This window comes from Epinephelus fuscoguttatus, linkage group LG7, assembly GCF_011397635.1.
Source record: "Epinephelus fuscoguttatus linkage group LG7, E.fuscoguttatus.final_Chr_v1".
Lineage (NCBI taxonomy): Eukaryota > Metazoa > Chordata > Actinopteri > Perciformes > Serranidae > Epinephelus > Epinephelus fuscoguttatus.
In genome coordinates, this window is record NC_064758.1 from 4,155,469 (window position 1) to 4,177,552 (window position 22,084).

At 41.3% G+C, this 22,084-nt stretch overlaps 1 protein-coding gene across 1 annotated transcript in view; it reads left to right on the plus strand.

Moving 5' to 3' along the window:
- LOC125892021 (voltage-gated potassium channel subunit beta-2-like) overlaps nt 1–22,084 on the plus strand; it is a 202,408-nt gene that overhangs the window by 177,088 nt on the left and 3,236 nt on the right. The window contains exons 11-16 of the mRNA XM_049581741.1: nt 2,231–2,274; nt 2,457–2,543; nt 18,844–18,929; nt 20,145–20,265; nt 21,318–21,412; nt 21,666–21,786. Of these exons, the coding sequence (XP_049437698.1) occupies nt 2,231–2,274; nt 2,457–2,543; nt 18,844–18,929; nt 20,145–20,265; nt 21,318–21,412; nt 21,666–21,786 (554 nt within the window). The remainder of the gene's footprint in view (nt 1–2,230; nt 2,275–2,456; nt 2,544–18,843; nt 18,930–20,144; nt 20,266–21,317; nt 21,413–21,665; nt 21,787–22,084) is intronic.

Genomic DNA, 22,084 nt, shown 5'->3' on the forward strand with positions numbered 1-22,084 from the left:
GAGCAACTCTCTCTCCCACATACTTCATCCTAACTGCTTCAAAATTTCTGTACATGACAAGAGCCCCGCCCTGCATGCCTCCTATTCTCATACTCACTCTAACTCATAGCACCCCCCTTGTGGAAACAGGAAATGCCATGTTTTTATATTGATAAACACCAACCCCATACTCCATTACTACTACTACATTTTGTGGCCACGTATTTATCAAGTTGATGAACACTGACACACGTGTGCTTTCATGTAACAGGCTGCCCATGGTTACCTTTGATCCTTCGTCATGGAATAGCAAGTCCTCATAACTCCATCATGCATTGTTCTTATTGGCCACAATTTGATATGTGTGATCATGGTCTGCCCCTGAACACATCTGCATGGCAATATATTGGTCTTACTCATATAACTGCTTCAGTTATGCATGCTGCTGGCCCCCTGCGGTGGCACGGGAGAGAGAGGGCCCGATCACAGATGCTTGCAGCTTTAATTATTCTTTATTCTTTAGTCTTTCTTCCGCTGTCTCTTTGAGCTCGAATTTGACCCCCTAAACATGCTCAAAAACTCACCAAAATTGGCATGCATGTCAGGACTGGCGAAAAATTTGATAAAATGCAAAAACTGACCCCAAAAGTGCCAAAATGGGCTCTCTAGCACCACCTCAACACACTAAAATGGCCGCTGCGGTCCGTAGGAATGTCGTAGAAAGATCAAACTAAAACTGTGTTTTTCAACTCATCAAGGCCTACAAATGATATGCTGACAGCCCTGACCTAAATCCAACAGGAAGTGAGCCAGTACCTCTGAATGTAACATGAGCAAATGTGGAGAAATTGTCAGCTGTGAACTAGACATTGTAAACTTGAGACCAAGATTGCATTTTTGACTCCACAAACATAACAACTATATGTCTGCGTTTGGGACGAGTGTATCTCTGCTGGTATGATCAGATTAATGATTGGACCCACGGTTTGCAAATTAAAGGGAGGAGTTTGACACATTTTAAAGCCATCTCAATCTGCCTGCTCTCACATCTTTTCTCTCACTCTCAGTGACAGACTCAGGACGTTTGAAGGGCAGGGACAAAAAGGAAAAAAGGACACCTACTGCATGACATGAGGCCCCATTGGTGTGAAAAAAACAAAACAAAAATTTGACCTCCTAAACATGCTTAAAAACTCACCAAAATTGGCACGCTTCTTAGGACGGGCAAAACTTTTGATAAAATGAAAAAATTAACCCCAAAAGTGGCAAAATGGCCTCTCCACCGCCACCTAGACACACAAAAATGGCCACTGCAGCCCGTAGAAATGTCGTAGAAAGATCAAACCAAAACTGGCTTGTTCGTCTCATCAAGACATACAAATCACACCCTGACACCTCTGACCTAAATCCAACAGGAAGTGAGCTAGTGCGTCTGAAAGTAACATGAGCAAATGTGGAAAAATTCTCAGCTGTGAGCTAGAGTGGAGAGGATTTCCAAAATCATCTACTGACACCCCTGACCTAAACCCAACAGGAAGTGAGTCATTTGCCCTTTCAAAGTAAGATTTCGCCTCAAAAATGCTCTTTTTCAAACTTTTTCAAAAAACATCTTCTCCTACACCATTTATTGTATCGGCTTCAAACTTGCAACCACGACAGATCAACCCCTGGGGAACATATCTTCTGAACAACTTTGTCATTACTCGAACGGTTTGGATTTTATGGGCTCCTAAAGGTGACATTCCACAAAACCTCCTGATAATTTTCACGCCACCTAGACACACTAAAATGGCCACTGTGGCCCGTAGGAATGTTATAGAAAGATCAAACCAAAACTGGTTTGTTCATTTCATCAAGACCTACAAATCACGCGCTGACACCCCTGACCTAAATACAACAGGAAGTAAGATGTCTTTTTCAAAAATTCTCTCTCTCAAAAAATATTTCCTCCTACACCGTTTATCGTATCAACCTGTCCATCAGTTTTCCACAGGTTTTTTTTTTTCTTCAAAATAAGATCTACTTACTCTCTCAACCTCACTAGTTACAACAACTGACATGAAATCATCTTTCTGTCTGACTGATATTATTATGTCATTTTTAAGAATGGACTTAGATACACAATAGGTTTGTGCTTTGTGCTTCCACATACTCGATATAGCAATGGCCAGCATAAATAGATATTGCGATTCCTTTGAAATGCCCTAGTTTTCAAAACTTGAGTTCTGAAATGAGATTTTTTTTCTTTTAGAGCAGAAATGGAAAGAGGATTGTCAAGAAAACATATAATCGAAGGTAAGATTTTATGTTGTTACCATTGTGAATAACTACAGTATAAGACTAGCATTTTGTCATGCCAACAAAAGTATATTAATTTGGGAAACAGCAAAGTCATTCATGGCTGCATTTGTCACCGCAGCCACATAATATCATAATGCTTATGTGTGATAGTAAATCTAATTATCTTTATGAAACAGGTCTAAGGGCATCACTAGAGAGACTTCAGCTGGAGTACATAGATGTGGTTTTCGCGAATCGTCCAGATCCTAACACACCTATAGAAGGTGGGTGTGCTCATTCTCCAACAAATCAGATTCTTGTTTCTTTGCTTTATATGGAGGGGAAGTTATGCTGAGGCCTATTATTGACTCAAGTTTGGCCTGGTCCAACAAGACATGGGAATGCTGGTTGTCTAGGTCAGTGGTTTTCAACTAGAGTTCCAGGCACCCCCAGAGATCCTTGAGGAGGTTCCAGAGGGCCCCCACAAAAATGGGGAAGAGTTTATTTTCACTATTTAATTAATAGTAGCTGGGAACTACTGATCAAGATTACATCACCAAATGTTATAAGACATGACCACCTGCTCTGATTTACATGTATGCTATGAAATATAAACAAGTATACCTTTTAACACAGCCAGTTAAACTGGTTTCAACTTGGTTTTCTCCGTTAGCAAATGTTAAGAGACATCCAAGCTGAAACATGGAGGGCTCTAATTCCATGGAGCAAGCTGTGAAGCATGATGCTCATTTAAATGAGCCAGAATTTTATGGAGAGAAAAGTTTCACGTGGGAAAAAATGTCACACATTATTGAGTGATCTTTAAAAGCAGGGTCTCTTTATTCCATGAGAGGCTGAATGTTTGGCCATCCAGTCAGGAATTTTACTAAGAGGACCAGATGGCATAATTTTTTGAGGGGTTGAACCATGTTAAAAGATATTTGAGATGATTGCAGTTTGGGGCTTCTAATCCCCCCTGGGGTTTAGGGTTTTGTTTTCTAAGGTTGTGTTCTATCTGTAGAGTTTTGTTTTCCCAGTAGCATTTTGAGATGGTTAAGTTTAAATCATGACGTGCAAAGAAAAATAGGGATCACTGAAAATAGATCGCAGCTTTTTGGTGATTTGAGTGTTAATAGATGACTGTCTACCCTTAACGAAACCTTTCTGATTGGTATGTACGAGAAATGGGATGACTCTTTCAATTCTGGATGCTAAAGCCTTACTTACGATTTTTATGTCTGTATCGATAAGGGATAATGGACAGTAAACTGGATTATTAGGGTGTTTGCCAGGTTTCAAGAGTAAGGAGATCATTGCTATATTCATAGAGGGCGGTATTTTAGAAGTGATTGTGATTTCTGCTTTCATTCCTATGAACAATGGGGTAATGGCTTCCCAGAAATGTTTGTAGAACTCAGCAGAGGAGCCGTCTGGTCCGTATGCTTTGTTTTTGGGCATGTTTTTGAGGGCACTGTAAAATTCTTCAGGGGATAGGGGTTTGTCTAAAGTATTGACTTGTTCTTGAGTGATATGTGGTAGGTTTCATGTGCCAAGGAATTAATCAATGTCTAAAATGTTCGAATTATGATCTGAGGTGTACAAGTTTTTGTAGAAGTTTTTGAATATGTCATTTATATCCTTGGTATTGTGGAGAAGCTTCCCTGTTGAGTCCTTAATAACTCTAATGGTTTCTTTTTCTTTGTTTTGTTTAATAAGATTTGCCAGGTCTTTACTTTTATTTTTATACTTTTATTATTATATTGAAATATGTTGTGTCTAAGCCTCTCCATAAGAAATTGTTTTTTGCTTGTTTGTTTTGTTTTGTTATGTTTTTTATGAGCTTGTTCACTAGCACTTTATATTTTCTTAGTTCGCAATGTATTTTTTCCTGTGGGTTTGATCGTATAAGTGTTTTCAAGTTCTTTGATTTATTTCTTCAGATATAAGTTCAAGTTCTACATCTTTCTTCTTTTTAGAGGATGAGTATTCGAACAAAAGTTCCCACACACTGCTCATTCTCAGCTTCACAATTTATTAGAAACACTAACGTTTCGGTCCTCCTGGACCTTCATGAAGAGTATTCAACACCATTATTTACATTAGTGACACACTATACAGTATAGTATAGGATGAGTATGAAATGATCCTGCCCCTTAATACAGCTATGTCAGTTTCCCAGAGAAGTGTTAGAGAGGTGTTATGAGAATCATTTATTTTCATGAAGATGCCCACTCTCTCTTTATAAAACTATCAAAGTCTTGGTCTCTAAGCAGAGATGTGGTAAATCTCCATCTGTCTGATTTTTGCTGTTTTCTTTTGAGCTTAACTGAAATTGGTGCACAATTGTTTATGGTGCTGGAATGAATTTGTCTTGGAGGCATCATATCTTAAAGTCAAAGCCATGGACAGAAAAAGCCTTTTGTGTAAAAAACATAGATCACCACACAAGTCAAACATTTATTTTGTGTCTACTTACAGTAAACAGTCTATCCAGATTCGTAACATTATTAAACGTAATTGGAGTATACTACATAGTGACTCACTTTTGAAATCTCTGTTCCCTGAACCTCCTGCTTTTGTTTCTAAAAGGGCCCCCACCTTACAAGACAAACTAGTCCACAGTTACCTGACACCAAAAACTACCTGGCTTCACAAACACAAGCCTGTGGGTAACTTTCCCTGTGGCAACCGTTGCTACTGTGAGAATGTTTCTAAAACAGACAGGTTTGTGGATGTATTTACTAACAAGAGCCACAAGATTAATCATTTTGCCAACTGTAATACTTCTTTTTTGGTGTACCATCTTGAATGTCCCTGTGGATTTTTTTATGTTGGGAGAACCAAAAGAAGATTCAAGGACAGGCTTGGGGAGCATAAAACTGCTATTCGCACAAGAAACAATAACTATCCAATGGCTGTTCATTATGATCAAGCAGGACATGGAAGTCCTTCCTCCATAAAAGCAGTGGCTATTGATGTTATACCTAACCATATAAGAGGTGGTGACAGACTGAAAAACTCCTTCAGCGAGAAACATTTTGGATTGTCCCTTTAAAGGCCACTGAGACCCCTGGTCTTAATGATGAGATTGATTTTTTTGTGATTCCCAGTATTGAAACTGATGTATTGTAATTTGTGTATTGAAAATCTTTGTCATATTTTGTACAGCAGCCTACATTAATGTATATAAGGTACGGTTAAAAAACACAACATTATTGCTTTGCTAAAATCACTTCTGGCAAAACATTATTCATGTAAGCCTGTCTATTTTCTTTATGGATATTAGACATTATTATTATTATTATTAGACATGATCTATTGATATGGGGGATCTTTATCTCCTTGATGTGTTTTTTTCCCACATGCCTACATGTTCTCTGTGATTTTTCTGGTGTTTTTTTTTTTGTTTGACACACCTATATTGCCTACACCTTTGGCGCCCCCTGCTGTTTACATATTTGTGTCAAACAGAATGCCAGTCTCACCTGTATATAAAGATTGATTAGTTGTTTGTCAGACCCTGAAGAAGACTTTGGTCGATACGCGGAGGTCTGTCTTGTTGCCTTTGCTCTAATAAAAGTTACTTTATATATATATATTTTTACCTGAAGACGGAGTACCTCAGTTTTTTTCCTTGGTTGTCTGCATTTTTTTACAAACAGCAAGACTTCCTTGGTTTTTTGTTCAATATCAATTCACCTACTTCACTGAAGAGCACCTGTCGAGTCAGAGCCTTGTTTACCCAAGCAGCGCTTCCTTCCTTCTTTCTTTTTCAATAAGAACTGTACTGTGTTTTATTGGGTTCGCCTCAGTTCAGAGTTCAGTATGGTAATGGCTTTGCGGTAGAGACTGTTTATGAAATTTGTGGTGCGTGTTTTGATTGACCTGTAGCATTTTTTGGAGGGCAACAGCTCAAACAGGTGATGAGCAGGATCAATCAATCAATCAATCAATCAAACTTTATTTGTATAGCACTTTTCATACATTAAAAATTAAGCACAAAGTGCTTCACAGAATACAAACAAACAAAAATAATACATACATATTGAAAACCCGCCCCTCCCACCCCCACACATAAACACACACACACACACACACACACACACACACACAGTCAATATAGTCAATAACATGGCTGGGCACTGAGGAACCACTTTACGCACGGGTTTATTGACATGAGTACTTTACACACAGAGACAATCAGGGGCTTGTTCGAAAGCTCTGAAGCTGTAGTTTAAAAACAGCAAATCACTAACTTTAACCACTGACTAGTACTGATGCTATGAAGGCAGGATAATATTTGGGGGTGCACATGTTCAGTGCGCATCATGGGGATTGATATTAGGACAATTAAACGAATAAATTATTTACTCACCAAGAAGCCACCCATCGCGCACAGTGCCAGCTAGTAGTCTGTTCCCAACCATGCTGTTACTCAGAATGTATGAATCGTGCATCATGGGGATTGTCCTAATATCAATCCCCATGATGCGCACTGAACATGTGCACCCCCAAATATTATCCTGCCTTCATAGCATCAGTACTAGTCAGTGGTTAAAGTTAGTGATTTGCTGTTTTTAAACTACAGCTTCAGAGCTTTCGAACAAGCCCCTGATTGTCTCTGTGTGTAAAGTACTCATGTCAATAAACCCGTGCGTAAAGTGCGACATTTTCTAATCAGCCTCACCTTTTCCCCGGCGCACTTCTGCATTCATTTACAACAATACTGTGTGATCCGCGTAAGTGGTGTATAAAATTAACAAATATATAAATAAATATATACACTGTAAATCCAGTTCATATAATTAATTGTCTGCTTTCAACTGACCCCAGGCAACTCTCTGTTCAGACGGGTGAGCTCCTCCTCTCCTGTCCCCCCACCTGTTTTGGCCACACTTTGGCGGTGGGCAGCCCTCCTCTGCTTCACATCCACCTTAATGTCGGACCACTTCATTTTTAATTCTGCGTGTGTACGCTTTTCTGACCCCACATTGACATTGGCATTGACAGACTCACACACACTCTCCCACTCACTCCTCTTGCGTTTTGTATTGATGCCGGAGGACTGTGTGCCAAAAAGTACATCTTTGTGCGCCTCCACTTCAGTGAGTAGCGTTTCCAATTCGCATTCTGTGAAGATTTTCTTTTTTTCCCGTCTTCTTCATTCTTTTGTTTTAGTTTTCTCGTGCAGAGAGGGGAATCTCAGGTGCGGGGTTCATTTAAATATGATTTGCATATTTAAATGGGGGCGTGGACAGGGAGGGGTCGGGTACTCCAGCATGTGCACTCAATTCCACGTTGATTGAGAGGTACAAAGGAAATGTGCTTGGATTCATGTGTACGCACAGATTCATACATATGGATATTTTTGTACGTACGACGTTTTCTGGATTCAAGCGTACGCCATGTTTCAGTCGGAAATCCACGCAGGTCTTTGTACATGAGGCCCCAGGTGAGGAAAGAACCACCTATGGGGAGCCATGAGAGGCGCTACAGCCCACGGCCACAGGGAGCGCCGCCACAGAGACCACCCCAACCCAGACAGACCGGAGTGGACTCCACACATGGTGTGGAGATTAGGAAAAATTAAAGAGTTAAAGATTAAAATAATATTAATAATAATAATAAATAAATAAATGAAGATTTAGAAACTAAAATGCATAAAGATTTAAAAATAAATCATTTAAAAGTATTAGAAAGTAAAAAGAACATATAATAGAAGAATTAAAAGAGTAAAAGAAATCAGTTAAAGCCAGATTAAAAAGGTGAGTCTTGAGCCTCCTTTTAAAAACATCAACAGTCTCTGCAGTCCTGATGTTCTCTGGCAGGCTGTTCCATAAATGAGGGCCATAATGGCTGAATGCAGCCTCCCCGTGGGTTTTTGTTCTCACTTTTGGAACAATTAAAAGGCCGGTGCCGGAGGACCTCAGGATCCGCGAGGGTTGATATGATAAAAGCAGGTCAGATAAATAAGATGGCCCAAGACCGTTAAGACATTTAAAAACTAATAAAAGAACCTTAAAATCGATCCTGAAACACACGGGGAGCCAATGCAGCTACTGTAAAACTGGTGAAATGTGCTCCCGCCCTCTGGTCCTCATCAGCACACGTGCGGCTGAGTTTTGGAGTAGCTGCAGGTTAGAGATGGTCTTTTTGGGAAGACCAGACAGCAGGGCATTACAGTAATCTAAACGACAAGAGATAAAAGCATGCATCAGCACCTCCGTGTTAGCCTGAGAGAGAAACGGACGGACTCTGGCTATATTCTTAAGATGATAAAAACCTGTCTTTGTTACATTTTTGATGTGTGGAATAAAACCAAGCTCAGAGTCAAGAATGACACCCAAGTTCTTTACACATTGTGAAGGTTTAAAATCTTGTAGTTTTGGTAAAAGTTTCTCTCTCTGGCCTTCAGGACCAATAATTAAAATGTTATGATGGAATGAGTCTTTTAGGATGTTGTGTGTTTTCTGTAGGCACGGGGAGGTGAAGATGTCATTCAGGGCCGGGAGCTGTTGGAGTATGATGTTCTGTGTAGTTTTTATGAATCTCTGCAGAGACTTTTTATCTGCTGCGGAGCAGCTACCATACCACACAAGGATGCCATATGTGAGGACACTCTTAATGGAGCAGCTGTAGAACGACACCAGAAGCTGTTGTGACAGGTTTACCTTCCTAAACCTCCTAAGGAATTATAGCTGCTTTGTGCCTTCTTGACTAGCACATTGGTGTTAGTTGTCCATGAGAGGTCCTCTGAAATGTGTGTGCCAAAGTATTAAAAGCTGGTCACCCTCTCCACCCTCCCCCCTTGATATGCAGAGGGGAATGGACATCCTGCCTCTTTCTGAAATCAATTATGAGTTATTTTGTTTTCTTGACAATGAGAATAAGGTTCATTTCTGTGCACCACTCTGTCAGCCTCACTACCTCTTCTCTGTAAGCAGACTCGTCGCCTTTAGCAATCAGCCCCACCATGGTTGTGTCATCTGCAAACTTAACTATGGTGTTATGGGATGGAGCACAGTAGAAAGTAGCGGAATGGGCTCAACACACAGTCTTGTCAGCCTGTCAGAGTGGAGGAACAGTGGGGGCCCATCCTGACTGACTGTCAGGAGGTCTTTTATCCACAGGCAAAACTTGTGGTCTATGCCCAGGTGGGACATTTTGGAAAACAGTTAGTTGGATAAGACTGTATTAAATACAGAGCTGTAGTCCACAAACAGCAGCCACGCGTATGCCCCTTGTTATTGTTCCAGATGGCGCAGTACAGTGTGGAGGGTAATGGAGACGGCGTTATCAGTCGACCTGTTAGTGCTGTAGGCATATTGGTGGGGGTCCTGGGTGGGTGGCAGAGCAGCCTTGATGTGTTGTAGGATGAAAATGAACAGTGTACTTGAGAAAAATAGGAGTATTCTCTTTCACCTGGGTTGGTTAATTAATGCCAAGGCCATAGTCCTCCATATATTGTTTTAAGCAGCTGTGGATTGCCAGTCTCTAATATTACCTGCAGTACTTAATATATCTATTAATAGATCCAGCACAGAGTTAAAGACACCTCCTGATATACATTCTGAGCTGGGGAGGGTGATGGGAAAAAAGAATAGTTTATGAAAGAAGGATGGATATCAAAATGGAAACACCTCTTTGCCTTGAATTATAGTTGGCTAGAAAGATGTAGGGGAAAACACTTCATCCCTCATCCCTTCATCCCTCATCCATTCGACCCTCAACCCTTCATCCCTCATACATTCGATCCTTGACTCTTGACCCTCATCCCTTCATCCCTCAACAGTTTCTCTCTTGCAAGCTATGTGGAGCCCCCTCCCACCCTGCCACAGCATGCACAGTCACTGTTCCACCACCATGCTCACATCCCTCTTCCTCACACAACAGCTCAGTCTTTTCAACTCACTTTCAGAAGCCCTGTGCTGGATCCTGACCAATAATTACAGACTCCCTTACATTCTTCATCTTCTCAACGATTTCCTCATTGTCACTCCACCATCCTCACCTCCGCACCATGGGCTCACTACTCTTACACAAGCTTTCTCAGAACTTGGTGTCCCTCTCTGTGAGGAGAAAACCTCAGGGCCCAGCACTTCCATCGAATTCCTAGGCATCAACCTGGACTCCATTTCTTTCAGGCATCTGTGCCCACAGAGAAAGTACAGCACATCACTCTGCAAACTGTCTTCTGGTAGACAGATGCACAAAACGCCAGCTACTGGCCCTTCTCGGCCACCTCAATTATGCCATTTGCATAGTTCCTCAAGCCAAATCTTTCCTGTCAAATCTTGTAACCAAAGGCGCAGCCATCCCCTCTTTCCATGATAAAGTTGTTTCGGATGATGCATGCAAAATGGAAATGCATTTGTGGCAACATTTCCTTTCTTCTTGGAATGGCATTTCTTTCTTCTATGATGATTTCATCATTCAACTTTACATGGACGCAGCTCCTTCCGTAGGTTTCGGTGGTTACTACGCAGGGAAGTAGTTTGCTTCCAAATGGCCTGGAGAGATCAAAGCCCTTGGCTCAGAGTCCCACTCTCCCTCATCTGCACCTTATGGCGCTATATCCCATCATCGTAGCTGTCATTCTTTGGGGGCATGAATGGTCTAGGAGTCCATACTAATACACTCTGACAACACTGCAATCTTAGAGATCCTTAACAAAGGATGATCTTGTTCCCCAGCCATCATGCACTTCATGCACAGACTCACATTAATCTCAGCTCAACACCAGTTCATTCTCAGGGCAGCCAACATTTGTGGTTATGACGACAGTGTTGCCAATTCACTGTCTCGTTTCTCATTCCATAAATTCAGACACATGGCCCTAGAATTGGATCTTTAACCTACACCAGTCCCATCGTTTTCAGCCACGACATTCAACTAGCTCCTCAGCTAAATACCCCTCTCTAACACCTCACAAGAAGCCATCCTTAACAGCCTCACCCCAAGCACTCTCTCCGCCTACTTAACCAGCTGGAATTGCTTCAAGGCATATCACGCCTCTTACCTGCTGCCATTTCCCTCTCTGGACGTCATGTCCATATGCAATTTCATCACCCATGCTCATTCCAATCAAAAAATCTGGTCGTCCACCATTCAAACCTACCTAGCTGGTATCTGCTTCATTATCAAACTAATCTCTGGCAACCATTGCCCTTCAATCTCTCACTCTCATGTCACAATGTTGATCAAAGGCTTGCGTAAACAGGAGCTCCGACCTTCTAAGCTTCTGTATTCGTTCTCTATGCTCAGGCTACATATCCCCTATGGTCAACTTCACCCTATAATCCATGTTTCTGCTGGCTTTCTTTGGCTTCCCAAGGTGCTCAGAATTCGCACCTACTTCATCCTCCTACAATCCTTCTCATCATGCCAGCCTGTCTGACATCACCATCCACACTTCCAACTCCCTCATATTCATGCTCCGAAGGAGCAAAACAGCTTCTCACTGAAGCAGGAAAAATGGCCATTCAATTCTGGTTCCAGAAACATTCTCACAAAGTCCTCCGCATTTCAGGCATATCCTCAGAACACTACTCAAGCCATTCTTTCTGCATTAGTGCTGCATCCACAGCTGCCAGACTGGGCATCTCAGATCAAACAATTCAGGTCCTTGGCCACTGGTCACCTCAAGCATATTGCTCCTACTTCTGCAACAATCTCAACAATCTCCATCAAGCCTACACTCAACTCAGTTAACTTTAACTCTGACTCTTTTGGGAGCCTGTAGTCAGCTCAGGAGAAAACACCTGAGACTTATCCCCCACACTGAGTCTCCCTCTGCCCAATCTCCAGTTCATCCTCTCAGACCATCCTAACAGAAGACATCCCTCTTCCAATTTCACCCCCACTTACATCCATTCACCATTCCTCAACAACTAACACATTAAACATTTAAACGACGTATTGTTGTGGCGTGGTCCTTGCTAGTGTATTAACATCCGATACATAACAATTTTCGTGCTGAAATGTAACTGCCTGGTAAGTCTAGTTACTGTCTAGTTATTGAAATAATGCAGCATTAAAATCATTATTATTCAGTGCCCAGGACTTTTTGTACAAGTTGTATTTAAGTTGTAAGTATTCGTTCGTTCTGCATTTTAAAAATGACTCAAAAATGTGGCATGGTCCTTACAAGTCAGTCAATCAATCAGTTTTATTTATAAAGCCCAATATCACAAATCACAATTTGCCTCACAGGGCTTTACAGCATACGACATCCCTCTGTCCTTATGACCCTCACAGTGGATAAGGAAAAACTCCCCAAAAAAACTCTTTAACGGGGAAAAAAATGGTAGAAACCTCAGGAAGAGCAACTGAGGAGGGATCCCTCTTCCAGGATGGACAGACGTGCAATAGATGTCGTACAGAACAGATCAACATAACAAATTAACAGTAATCCGTATGACACAATGAGACAGAGAGAGAGAGAGAGAGAGAGAGAGGGAGAGAGAGAGATGCAGGTAATGACAGTAGCTTACAACAACATTAATGAAAGTAATAATATTATAATCAGGGGTGGAAGTAACGAATTACAAATACTCACGTTATTGTAATTAAGTAGATTTTTTGGGGTACTTGCACTTTTATGAGTATTTTTTTCAAGTGTGTAATTTTACTCATACTTGAGTACAATTTACACCATGTAATCTACTTCGCTACTTTTAAAATCATAAGTCGCTACTGAGTACGCCCACAATTTGAATCAATATTCAAACCTTTCATCTGCATCTTTGTAGCCAATAAGGCTGTCCGATCGCGACCGCGCCAATTAATCTATGATGTAAGGAAAGGACAACTCCGCTGCAGCAGGCACAGGTGTCTGGCGGTAACATACCTACACAGCGGAGTAGAGACTAATTTATGCACTGAAGATTTGGAGACAAAGAAGCCAAGGGTGAGTGTCCATGCGCCATAGTGCTCTGCGCCGCAACATAACGGCTTACCGGCGACAGAGAAGTCCGACTCCAGGTCCAGTAATTTCCTCTTTCGTTGGCGTCATGACTGCCCAGTAGTACCTGGACAACCGAGCCGTGGCGGCACACAGGTATGTGGCGTAACAGAGGAGAAACGAGCCGTTCACATTTCCACAAACCTCACTGCACTTTAGGGACTGTTCTTTACTTATGAAGGGAGTGTTCTTTACTTGTCAGGGGAGGACAGTGGCTGGCTGATTTTTATTTTACTTATTTATTTTATTTAGATCCCCCTACATTAATCACTCAATGATGCTGTTTTTGAAGTATGAATAAGTCAATAAGTAATTTATTCCATTGAAATATCAGTGATGTATTACAGAAAAGTGATTTATCTTTTTACAAATGACAAAAGGCACATCTGCCTCATTTTGCCGTAGTATCGTGATACTACTCAGAACCGTTAGTTTGGCTAAGATAAGTCTGCAAAGATATTGTCACTGCCATTGGTTTGCCTGATATTAAAATAAGATGGAGCTAGCTAACCTGTGCACGTGCGTACATGCATAATTGAGCTACAATTCTTAGAGATGTTTTAGCTTAATATTTGGACAACCACCGTCATTATAATAAATTAAATCTGTAGTCATTTAATACTCACAGGCCTACATTCAGCAGGCCTATATTTTGTGCTGGAGTGACACTATGTTATATGAAACATTAACCATGAAAATTAACCATGTCATGTTAGCTTGTCGGTAAGGGGGGTAAATAGTGCTCCAAATTTAGGCTAACTTTTAGCATGGAAAACAGGGCACAAGCAAGGGGTCCCTTGTTCTCTTACTTCAAGATACCTGAATGAAAATGTTTTCGTATGATAAGCATTACCCCTTTACAGACACATCCACTTCATTCTAATCCCTTGCAGTTTTGTACAAAACCCACACGGTTATTTTGCGTGCGGTATTTATGTAATTTCACCTATTCTATTTTATTATTCCTGCATATTGGGGTCCTTAAACGGTATTACAGTTGGATAAATTGGGCCTGATTGGAAAGCTGTGATTCTTGTGGAGTCAGTGAGCCCCATATATTCATGTGTGTGCCATGTGTTTACACTCTTGCCTCATAATAGTCATATCATTGCAGTAATTTCACTGTATAAGGTGAGCTGTTTTTGATAATTTATACAGGTGAATTGAATCGAATGCCTGCTACTGACGACGCAATAAAACATCCATTGGTTAAAAGTAATCAATAATCTGAGTAGTTTTTGAGAAGAGTACTTTGTACTTTTACTTAAAGGTAGGGTCTGGAGGATTTTCCAGTTGCTGTTTGTAAACCCACATTCAAATTTGGCCCCTCCTATCAGGCTCAACTCTCCCGGGTGTACGGAGCCCAGAGGTACAGAAGAAGGCTTCACAGAAGAGGTTCAGGCAAGGCTCGCGCTGGTTCACACTCGGACATGCTCGGACACGCTCGGGCACGGCACCTGCGCTCTCTCATTGGCTGGGGAAATCTCCGCCCAGAAGCGGTCCGAGCTCACAAAAACATCAAAATACAGTTAAAGGGCAGGAGCTCTGCGAACAGAGTCACCACCACACATGAGTAGAAGCCCATAGGTGATGATTAAGCAGGATTTCATTTGTATATGTCTATATTTTGTTTTGTTTGAGAATCCTCCAGATCCTTTAAGTATTTTTTAAACACCAGTACTTTTACTTGTAATTGAGTACAGTACAGGCCAAAAGTTTGGACACACCTTCTCATTCAATGCGTTTTCTTTATTTTCATGACTATTTACATTGTAGATTCTCACTGAAGGCATCAGAACTATGAATGAACACATGTGGAGTTATGTACTTAACAAAAAAAGGTGAAATAACTGAAAACATGTTTTATATTCTAGTTTCTTCAAAATAGCCACCCTTTGCTCTGATTACTGCTTTGCACACTCTTGGCATTCTCTCCATGAGCTTCAAGAGGTAGTCACCTGAAATGGTTTTCCAACAGTCTTGAAGGAGTTCCCAAAGGTGTTTAACACTTGTTGGCCCCTTTGCCTTCACTCTGCGGTCCAGCTCACCCCAAACCATCTCGATTGGGTTCAGGTCCGGTGACTGTGGAGGCCAGGTCATCTGCCGCAGCACTCCATCACTCTCCTTCTTGGTCAAATAGCCCTTACACAGCCTGGAGGTGTGTTTGGGGTCATTGTCCTGTTGAAAAATAAATGATCGTCCAACTAAAAGCACAGCGGATGGGATGGCATGTCGCTGCAGGATGCTGTGGTAGCCATGCTGGTTCAGTGTGCCTTCAATTTTGAATAAATCCCCAACAGTGTCACCAGCAAAACACCCCCACACCATCACACCTCCTCCTCCATGCTTCACAGTGGGAACCAGGCATGTGGAATCCATCCGTTCACCTTTTCTGCGTCTCACAAAGACACGGCAGTTGGAACCAAAGATCTCAAATTTGGACTCATCAGACCAAAGCACAGATTTCCACTGGTCTAATGTCCATTCCTTGTGTTTCTTTGCCCAAACAAATCTCTTCTGCTTGTTGCCTCTCCTTAGCAGTGGTTTCCTAGCAGCTATTTGACCATGAAGGCCTGATTCACGCAGTCTCCTCTTAACAGTTGTTCTAGAGATGGGTCTGCTGCTAGAACTCTGTGTGGCACTCATCTGGTCTCTGATCTGAGCTGCTGTTAACTTGCGATTTCTGAGGCTGGTGACTCGGATGAACTTATCCTCAGAAGCAGAGGTGACTCTTGGTCTTCCTTTCCTGGGTCGGTCCTCATGTGTGCCAGTTTCGTTGTAGCGCTTGATGGTTTTTGCGACTCCACTTGGGGACAAGTTTAAAGTTTTTGCAATTTTCCGGACTGACTGACCTTCATTTCTTAAAGTAATGATGGCCACTCGTTTTTCTTTAGTTAGCTGATTGGTTCTTGCCATAATATGAATTTTAACAGTTGTCCAATAGGGCTGTCGGCTGTGTATTAACCTGACTTCTGCACAACACAACTGATGGTCCCAACCCCATTGATAAAGCAAGAAATTCCACTAATTAACCCTGATAAGGCACACCTGTGAAGTGGAAACCATTTCAGGTGACTACCTCTTGAAGCTCATGGAGAGAATGCCAAAAGTGTGCAAAGCAGTAATCAGAGCAAAGGGTGGCTATTTTGAAGAAACTAGAATATAAAACATGTTTTCAGTTATTTCACCTTTTTTTGTTAAGTACATAACTCCACATGTGTTCATTCATAGTTTTGATGCCTTCAGTGAGAATCTACAATGTAAATAGTCATGAAAATAAAGAAAACGCATTGAATGAGAAGGTGTGTCCAAACTTTTGGCCTGTACTGTACAATTTAAGCAATGTAACAGTACTTGTACTTGAGTACAAATTTTCAGTACTCTTTCCACCTCTGATTATAATTATAATTACAGCTATTGTGGTACAATATGTTGAAAGTATATATTAATATCTGGCAGTATACATGTGTGACAATAATCATATGTGTATAATAACAGTAGAAGTATGGCTAATGATAACAGCAGCAGCAGACAGCATCTGGCAGGACCACGGCAGCAGCACAACCACACACGTCACAGTATCCAGGCACCACTGCGATATAAGTTAACCTGCGAGACAGTGAAGCACAAAGGCTCCGGAGAAGAAGCCAAGTTAGTGACATGCAGTACAGCCGAGTTAGCGAGATGCAGTAACAGGACAGGAGTGTTAGCAAAGGAGAGAGAGAGAGAGAGAGAGAGAAGGAGAGAAGGTGCATGGTGTATTATAGGAGGTCCCCCGGCAGACTAGGCCTAAGTCAGCCTAACTAGGGGCTGGTACAGGGCAAGCCTGAGCCAGCCCTAACTATAAGCTTTATCAAAGAGGAAAGTCTTAAGTCTAGTCTTAAATGTGAAGACGGTGTCTGCCTCCCGGACCGTAACAGGAAGATGATTCCACAGGAGAGGAGCCTGATAGCTGAAGGCTCTGGCTCCTGATCTACTTTTGGAGACTTTAGGGACCAAGAGAAACCCTGCATTCTCACAGTGCAGTGTTCTGGTGGGATAATATGGCACTATGAGCTCTCTAAGATTCGACGGAGCCTGACCATTTAGAGCTTTATAAGTTAACAATAGGATTTTAAATTCAATTCTGGATTTTACAGGGAGCCAGTGCAGAGAAGCTAAAACAGGAGAAATATGATCTTGTTTCTTAGTTCCTGTTAGTACACGTACCGTTGCATTCTGAATTGGCTGGAGAGTTTTTAAGGACTTACTAGAGCTACCTGATAATAGGGAATTACAGTAATCCAGCCTTGAGGTAACAAAAGTGTGGACCAATTTTTCTGCATCTTTTCGGGTCAGGTTAGGCCTAATTTTCGCAATATTACGCAGATGAAAAAAATGCAGTCCATGAGGTTTGTTTTAAATGAGAATTAAAAGACAAATCCTGGTCAAATATTACTCTGAGGTTTCTTACGGTAGTGCTAGAGGCCAGAGCAATGCCATCTAGAGAAACTATGTCATCAGATAAAGAGTCTCTGAGTTGTTCGGGGCCAAGAACAATAATTTCAGTTTTGTCTGAATTTAACATCAGGAAATTGGAGCTCATCCAGGTTTTTATGTCTTTAAGGCAATTTTGAAGTTTAGTTAATTGATCAGTTTCTTCTGGCTTCATCGATAAATACAATTGTGTATCATCTGCATAACAATGGATATTTATGGAGCGATTTCTAATGATGTTACCTAAGGGAAGCATACTAGTGAAATGAAGTTAATTTGTGAACTTAGTTTCGGGAGCAGGGCCACACCTCAACCACACCCCTGATTACCTGTCAAGCCTACTTGTACCTGGTCAACCCATTCTGCTCCGTTTGTCTCAGATTTCTCCACCCACCCTCCTTTTCCCTTCCCTTCATGCATCACCCCTCCTACCTCATCCCTACCAACATTCCTTCATTCTCTCTTCTCTTCTTCCATCATCTCTCCTTATTCAGTCTGGTGCATACCTCTCCCATGTCTCTTCTAGGTACTGTCTGGGGGGCCTGTAATCAGCTCGGTTAGGAAAATACTTGAGACAGAACCCCCACACTGAGTCTCCCTCCACCTGATATCAAGTTCATCCTCCCAGACCAACCTAACAGAAGACATCCCATTTCCATCTCCACCCCCACTTACATCCATTCACCATTTCCCAACAACTAACGCCTCCTGAATTACATTAAACATTTAAACGATGTATTGTTGTGGCATGGTCCTTGCTAGTGTATTAACATCCAATACATAACAACTTTAATGCTGAAACGTAACTGCCTGGTAAGTCTAGTTACTGTCTAGTTATTGAAATAATGCAGCATTAAAATCATTATTATTCAGTGCCCGGGACTTTTTGTACAAGTTGTATTTAAGTTGTAAGTATTCATTCATTCATTCTGCATTTTAAAAATGACTCAAAAACACGTATTCATCCAGCTTCTTCCAGCAAAGAGTGATCCATCAACTATATACAGAGCCCAACCCCTATATAAAGAACATATAAGACAATAAAATTTTTATGCTATTTGACCTGTTCTCCATTTTCTCACTATAACTATTTATTTCTGTCTTTTGAAGCATTGTAACTTAGTTAATTTGGTCTGTTATGGTAGAAACGGTGAGGGCGATGACCCATGTGATCAACCAGGGGATGGCCATGTATTGGGGGACATCACGGTGGACCTCCATGGAGATTATGGTGAGTTCACACACAAGTCTCAATATAGCCTGGAGATGCATTCATGGGTCCATTTGGTTCGTTGTAACAGAAATTTTACTCACTACCTGTGTTGGTCCAAATTATTAAGTCCAAACAGGTCAAGTGATGCCAGTGGTGGTGTTCTCCATCTGCCTGGGTCTGCTTGGCTGTGCCACATCTAGATTTTCTAACTATTCTTTGGTCTCTTTTTTTTAAATTTGTGCACATGTAGGGTTGGGATCCGGATCTGGTTCTTTTTTGGAACCGGGTCCAAAGTTCTGGTTCCTCCAAACGGTTCCTAGATTGTAAAAAAACAAAACAAAAAAAAACGTCACGTATGTTTCCATTAGAGTGCGGCACGGGCCACATATTTCTGTCTGAAACCAACCGAGCCCAACATTATCTAATCACTAAAGCACTGAGTTTGTGTCACACAGTTGTCATGGTTACAGACTATTTAACAGGCCGGTTGTGGACCGTGGGTGCTCAGTGGAGAGGGAGACCTCCGTGTTTGAGACGGGAGCGGGCAACGGGAGCAGGCGGCGGGAGGTCCGACGCTTCCAGCGAGGGGAGAGGGAGAAATATAACAAAATAAGATAAAATAAGAGACACCTGTCTCCCTCTTTTATTTAATTTTCAGCATTTAATCAAGGCGGAGGCTGGCGGCAGGAGGTCCGAGACTTCCAGCGAGGGGAGCCGTAGAAACAAACAGCCAATGTGTGTGTGTGTTCTGTTCACGTAAATAACAGTGCCCTAGCATGAATGCTTATAAGTATTTTTTATTACATTGCTGTGGTTAATTTGAGGTAATAGCGTTACTGTAGAAATCAGAGCATCACTTTTTGTTGTTATATATTCTCAGGGAGATGATACAAGCTCTAAATCTGAAATACACACCACACACAAATGTGTGTTTTCATCTAATTGTACTGTGCAACAGTTAGAATAAAGTTTTTGTATTTGTATGATTGCATTTGTGTTTATTATATACTTGTTTAAGTATAGCAAGTATGATGAATATAATGTAGGAACTGGTAAGAGGAATCAGTAAGGAATCGGAATCGTTAAAATCCTAATGAGTCCCAACTCTATGCACATGGGATTTGCATTTTCCATAGATGTGTTTCAGATCAGGTCAAAAATGTTGGACCTATGAGGACTTGTATAGTTCACAGCGGGTTTGTTCCCTGTGAAACTGTTTCATGTGTGCTCCAGGAGGCATATTCGGTGGCTCGACAGTTCAACCAGATCCCACCCATCTGCGAACAGGCAGAGTACCACATGTTCCAGAGGGAGAAGGTTGAAGTGCAACTCCCTGAACTCTTCCACAAGATAGGTAAGCAGCTGCCAGTATGTCAGTGATTACAATAATAAAGAACTCACCTATTTCCACCAAGCAGTCCGGTACAGCTCAGTTCAGTTCAGTTCAGTTCGGTTGTAGATGGTACCAAAGGAACCGTTCCTTACTGTCCCCATTTTTGCTGTCTGTGATTGGTCACTCTTGCTCAGGGCTGAGTTGTGGCTGGTTTTGAGGCTTATGTAATGTCTGTCTTACATACATTAGTAAACTGTAACTATAAAATGAAAGGATGTAGTCTGAGAAAAAAATCAATTCATTCACAGGGCCAACTGCTGGCAACGTTTAAGGTGGAACATTTTCTTGTAATGTTACTCCATCCATAAGATGACAACACTAATCAATCAGCACACGTTACATTTTTAATATGACAACTGTGACCATTCCATTAATTTTTATTGTCTCTCTTAGATGACATACACTTTTAGTAATGAGTGAATCTTCAAGAGTTTAAAAAGATATTCATAATATAATATTAATTTCAACCAGATTATGTGAACTGCATATATTCTAATCCTCACTTAGAGAAAAAAAAGCATCGCAGGGCATCTTTCCTCTGGGCCACGGCAACACTAAACCACCACGCTTGCCTGAGAAGGACTAAATGCACAAACCCACTATTTTTAAATATCCCATTGAGAGAGACGCTCATCGCAGCCTGTTCTATTTTGTTCTGAAAATGTCGGCATGCAGCCTCATTCTGTGGACAATAAACGAGGTGCAGACTTTTCATCTTTGTCACCGGTAATGAGGAAATACAGTGAGTGCTGGACGGAGCAGTCAGTGACAATAACCTCGCCCACATTCAAGAGTAGTATTTGCAGTGGAAACACTTAATGGACCTAGGGTCTAGGTACCATGTCCAAAATGTTAGTTTTGGTTCCAAAGGAACTATACTGAAAGCGGTTAGTGGAAACAGGGCTCTAGTCCCCATAATGAACTGCAATAAATGGCAAATAAAAGTAACTGAACAACACAGCACAAATTTGCTGCATGTGATATGATTTACAAAGCCTGTTTTGGGCATGCAGGCATTGGAGCTATGACATGGTCTCCACTGGCCTGTGGGATCCTCTCAGGGAAGTATAACAGTGGGATCCCCTCTTGTTCACGTGCCGCACTCAAGGTAACACTCTTACTTTCCCCTCTTCATATTATTATTATTATTATTATTATTATTATTATTATTATTGTCATTAAATCTCTATTTAACCAGAAAAAAACTCTTGAGATTAAAAATCTATTTCTCAAGGCTCCGCTGGCCATGACAAGCTGCATTATAAAGTTACAGACAGACAGCATAGAACAGAAATGCTCATTTGCCAAACTCTGTACGTACCCTCGGTACATACAAAAAGACATTGTGCTGTCTGTAACAGGGTTATCAGTGGATGAAGGACAAGATCCTGAGTGAGGAGGGACACCGCCAACAGATGAAGCTCAAAGAGTTGCAGGCAGTGGCTGAGCGACTAGGCTGCACCCTGCCCCAACTAGCCATTGGTACAGCAAAACTAGAATTTGTTGATCTCATACACACATTTGTGTCTCTGTCATGATAGCTTTGTTGAAATTGGTTGTCACTTCATAACAGATTACACTTAATTTTATCTGAGGTTCATTTTATGCTTATTTTCCAAAATGACATCTTTAATTTCTCATGTATCATGGTAATCTGTAACTAGATAGTTTTATAGACATCCTTCATTGTCACAACCTTGAAAAAGTATTTCACTGTTTTTCAAGAAAAACACTTAACACACACATAACGACACTAGCACAAATGTGTTCAGTACACATA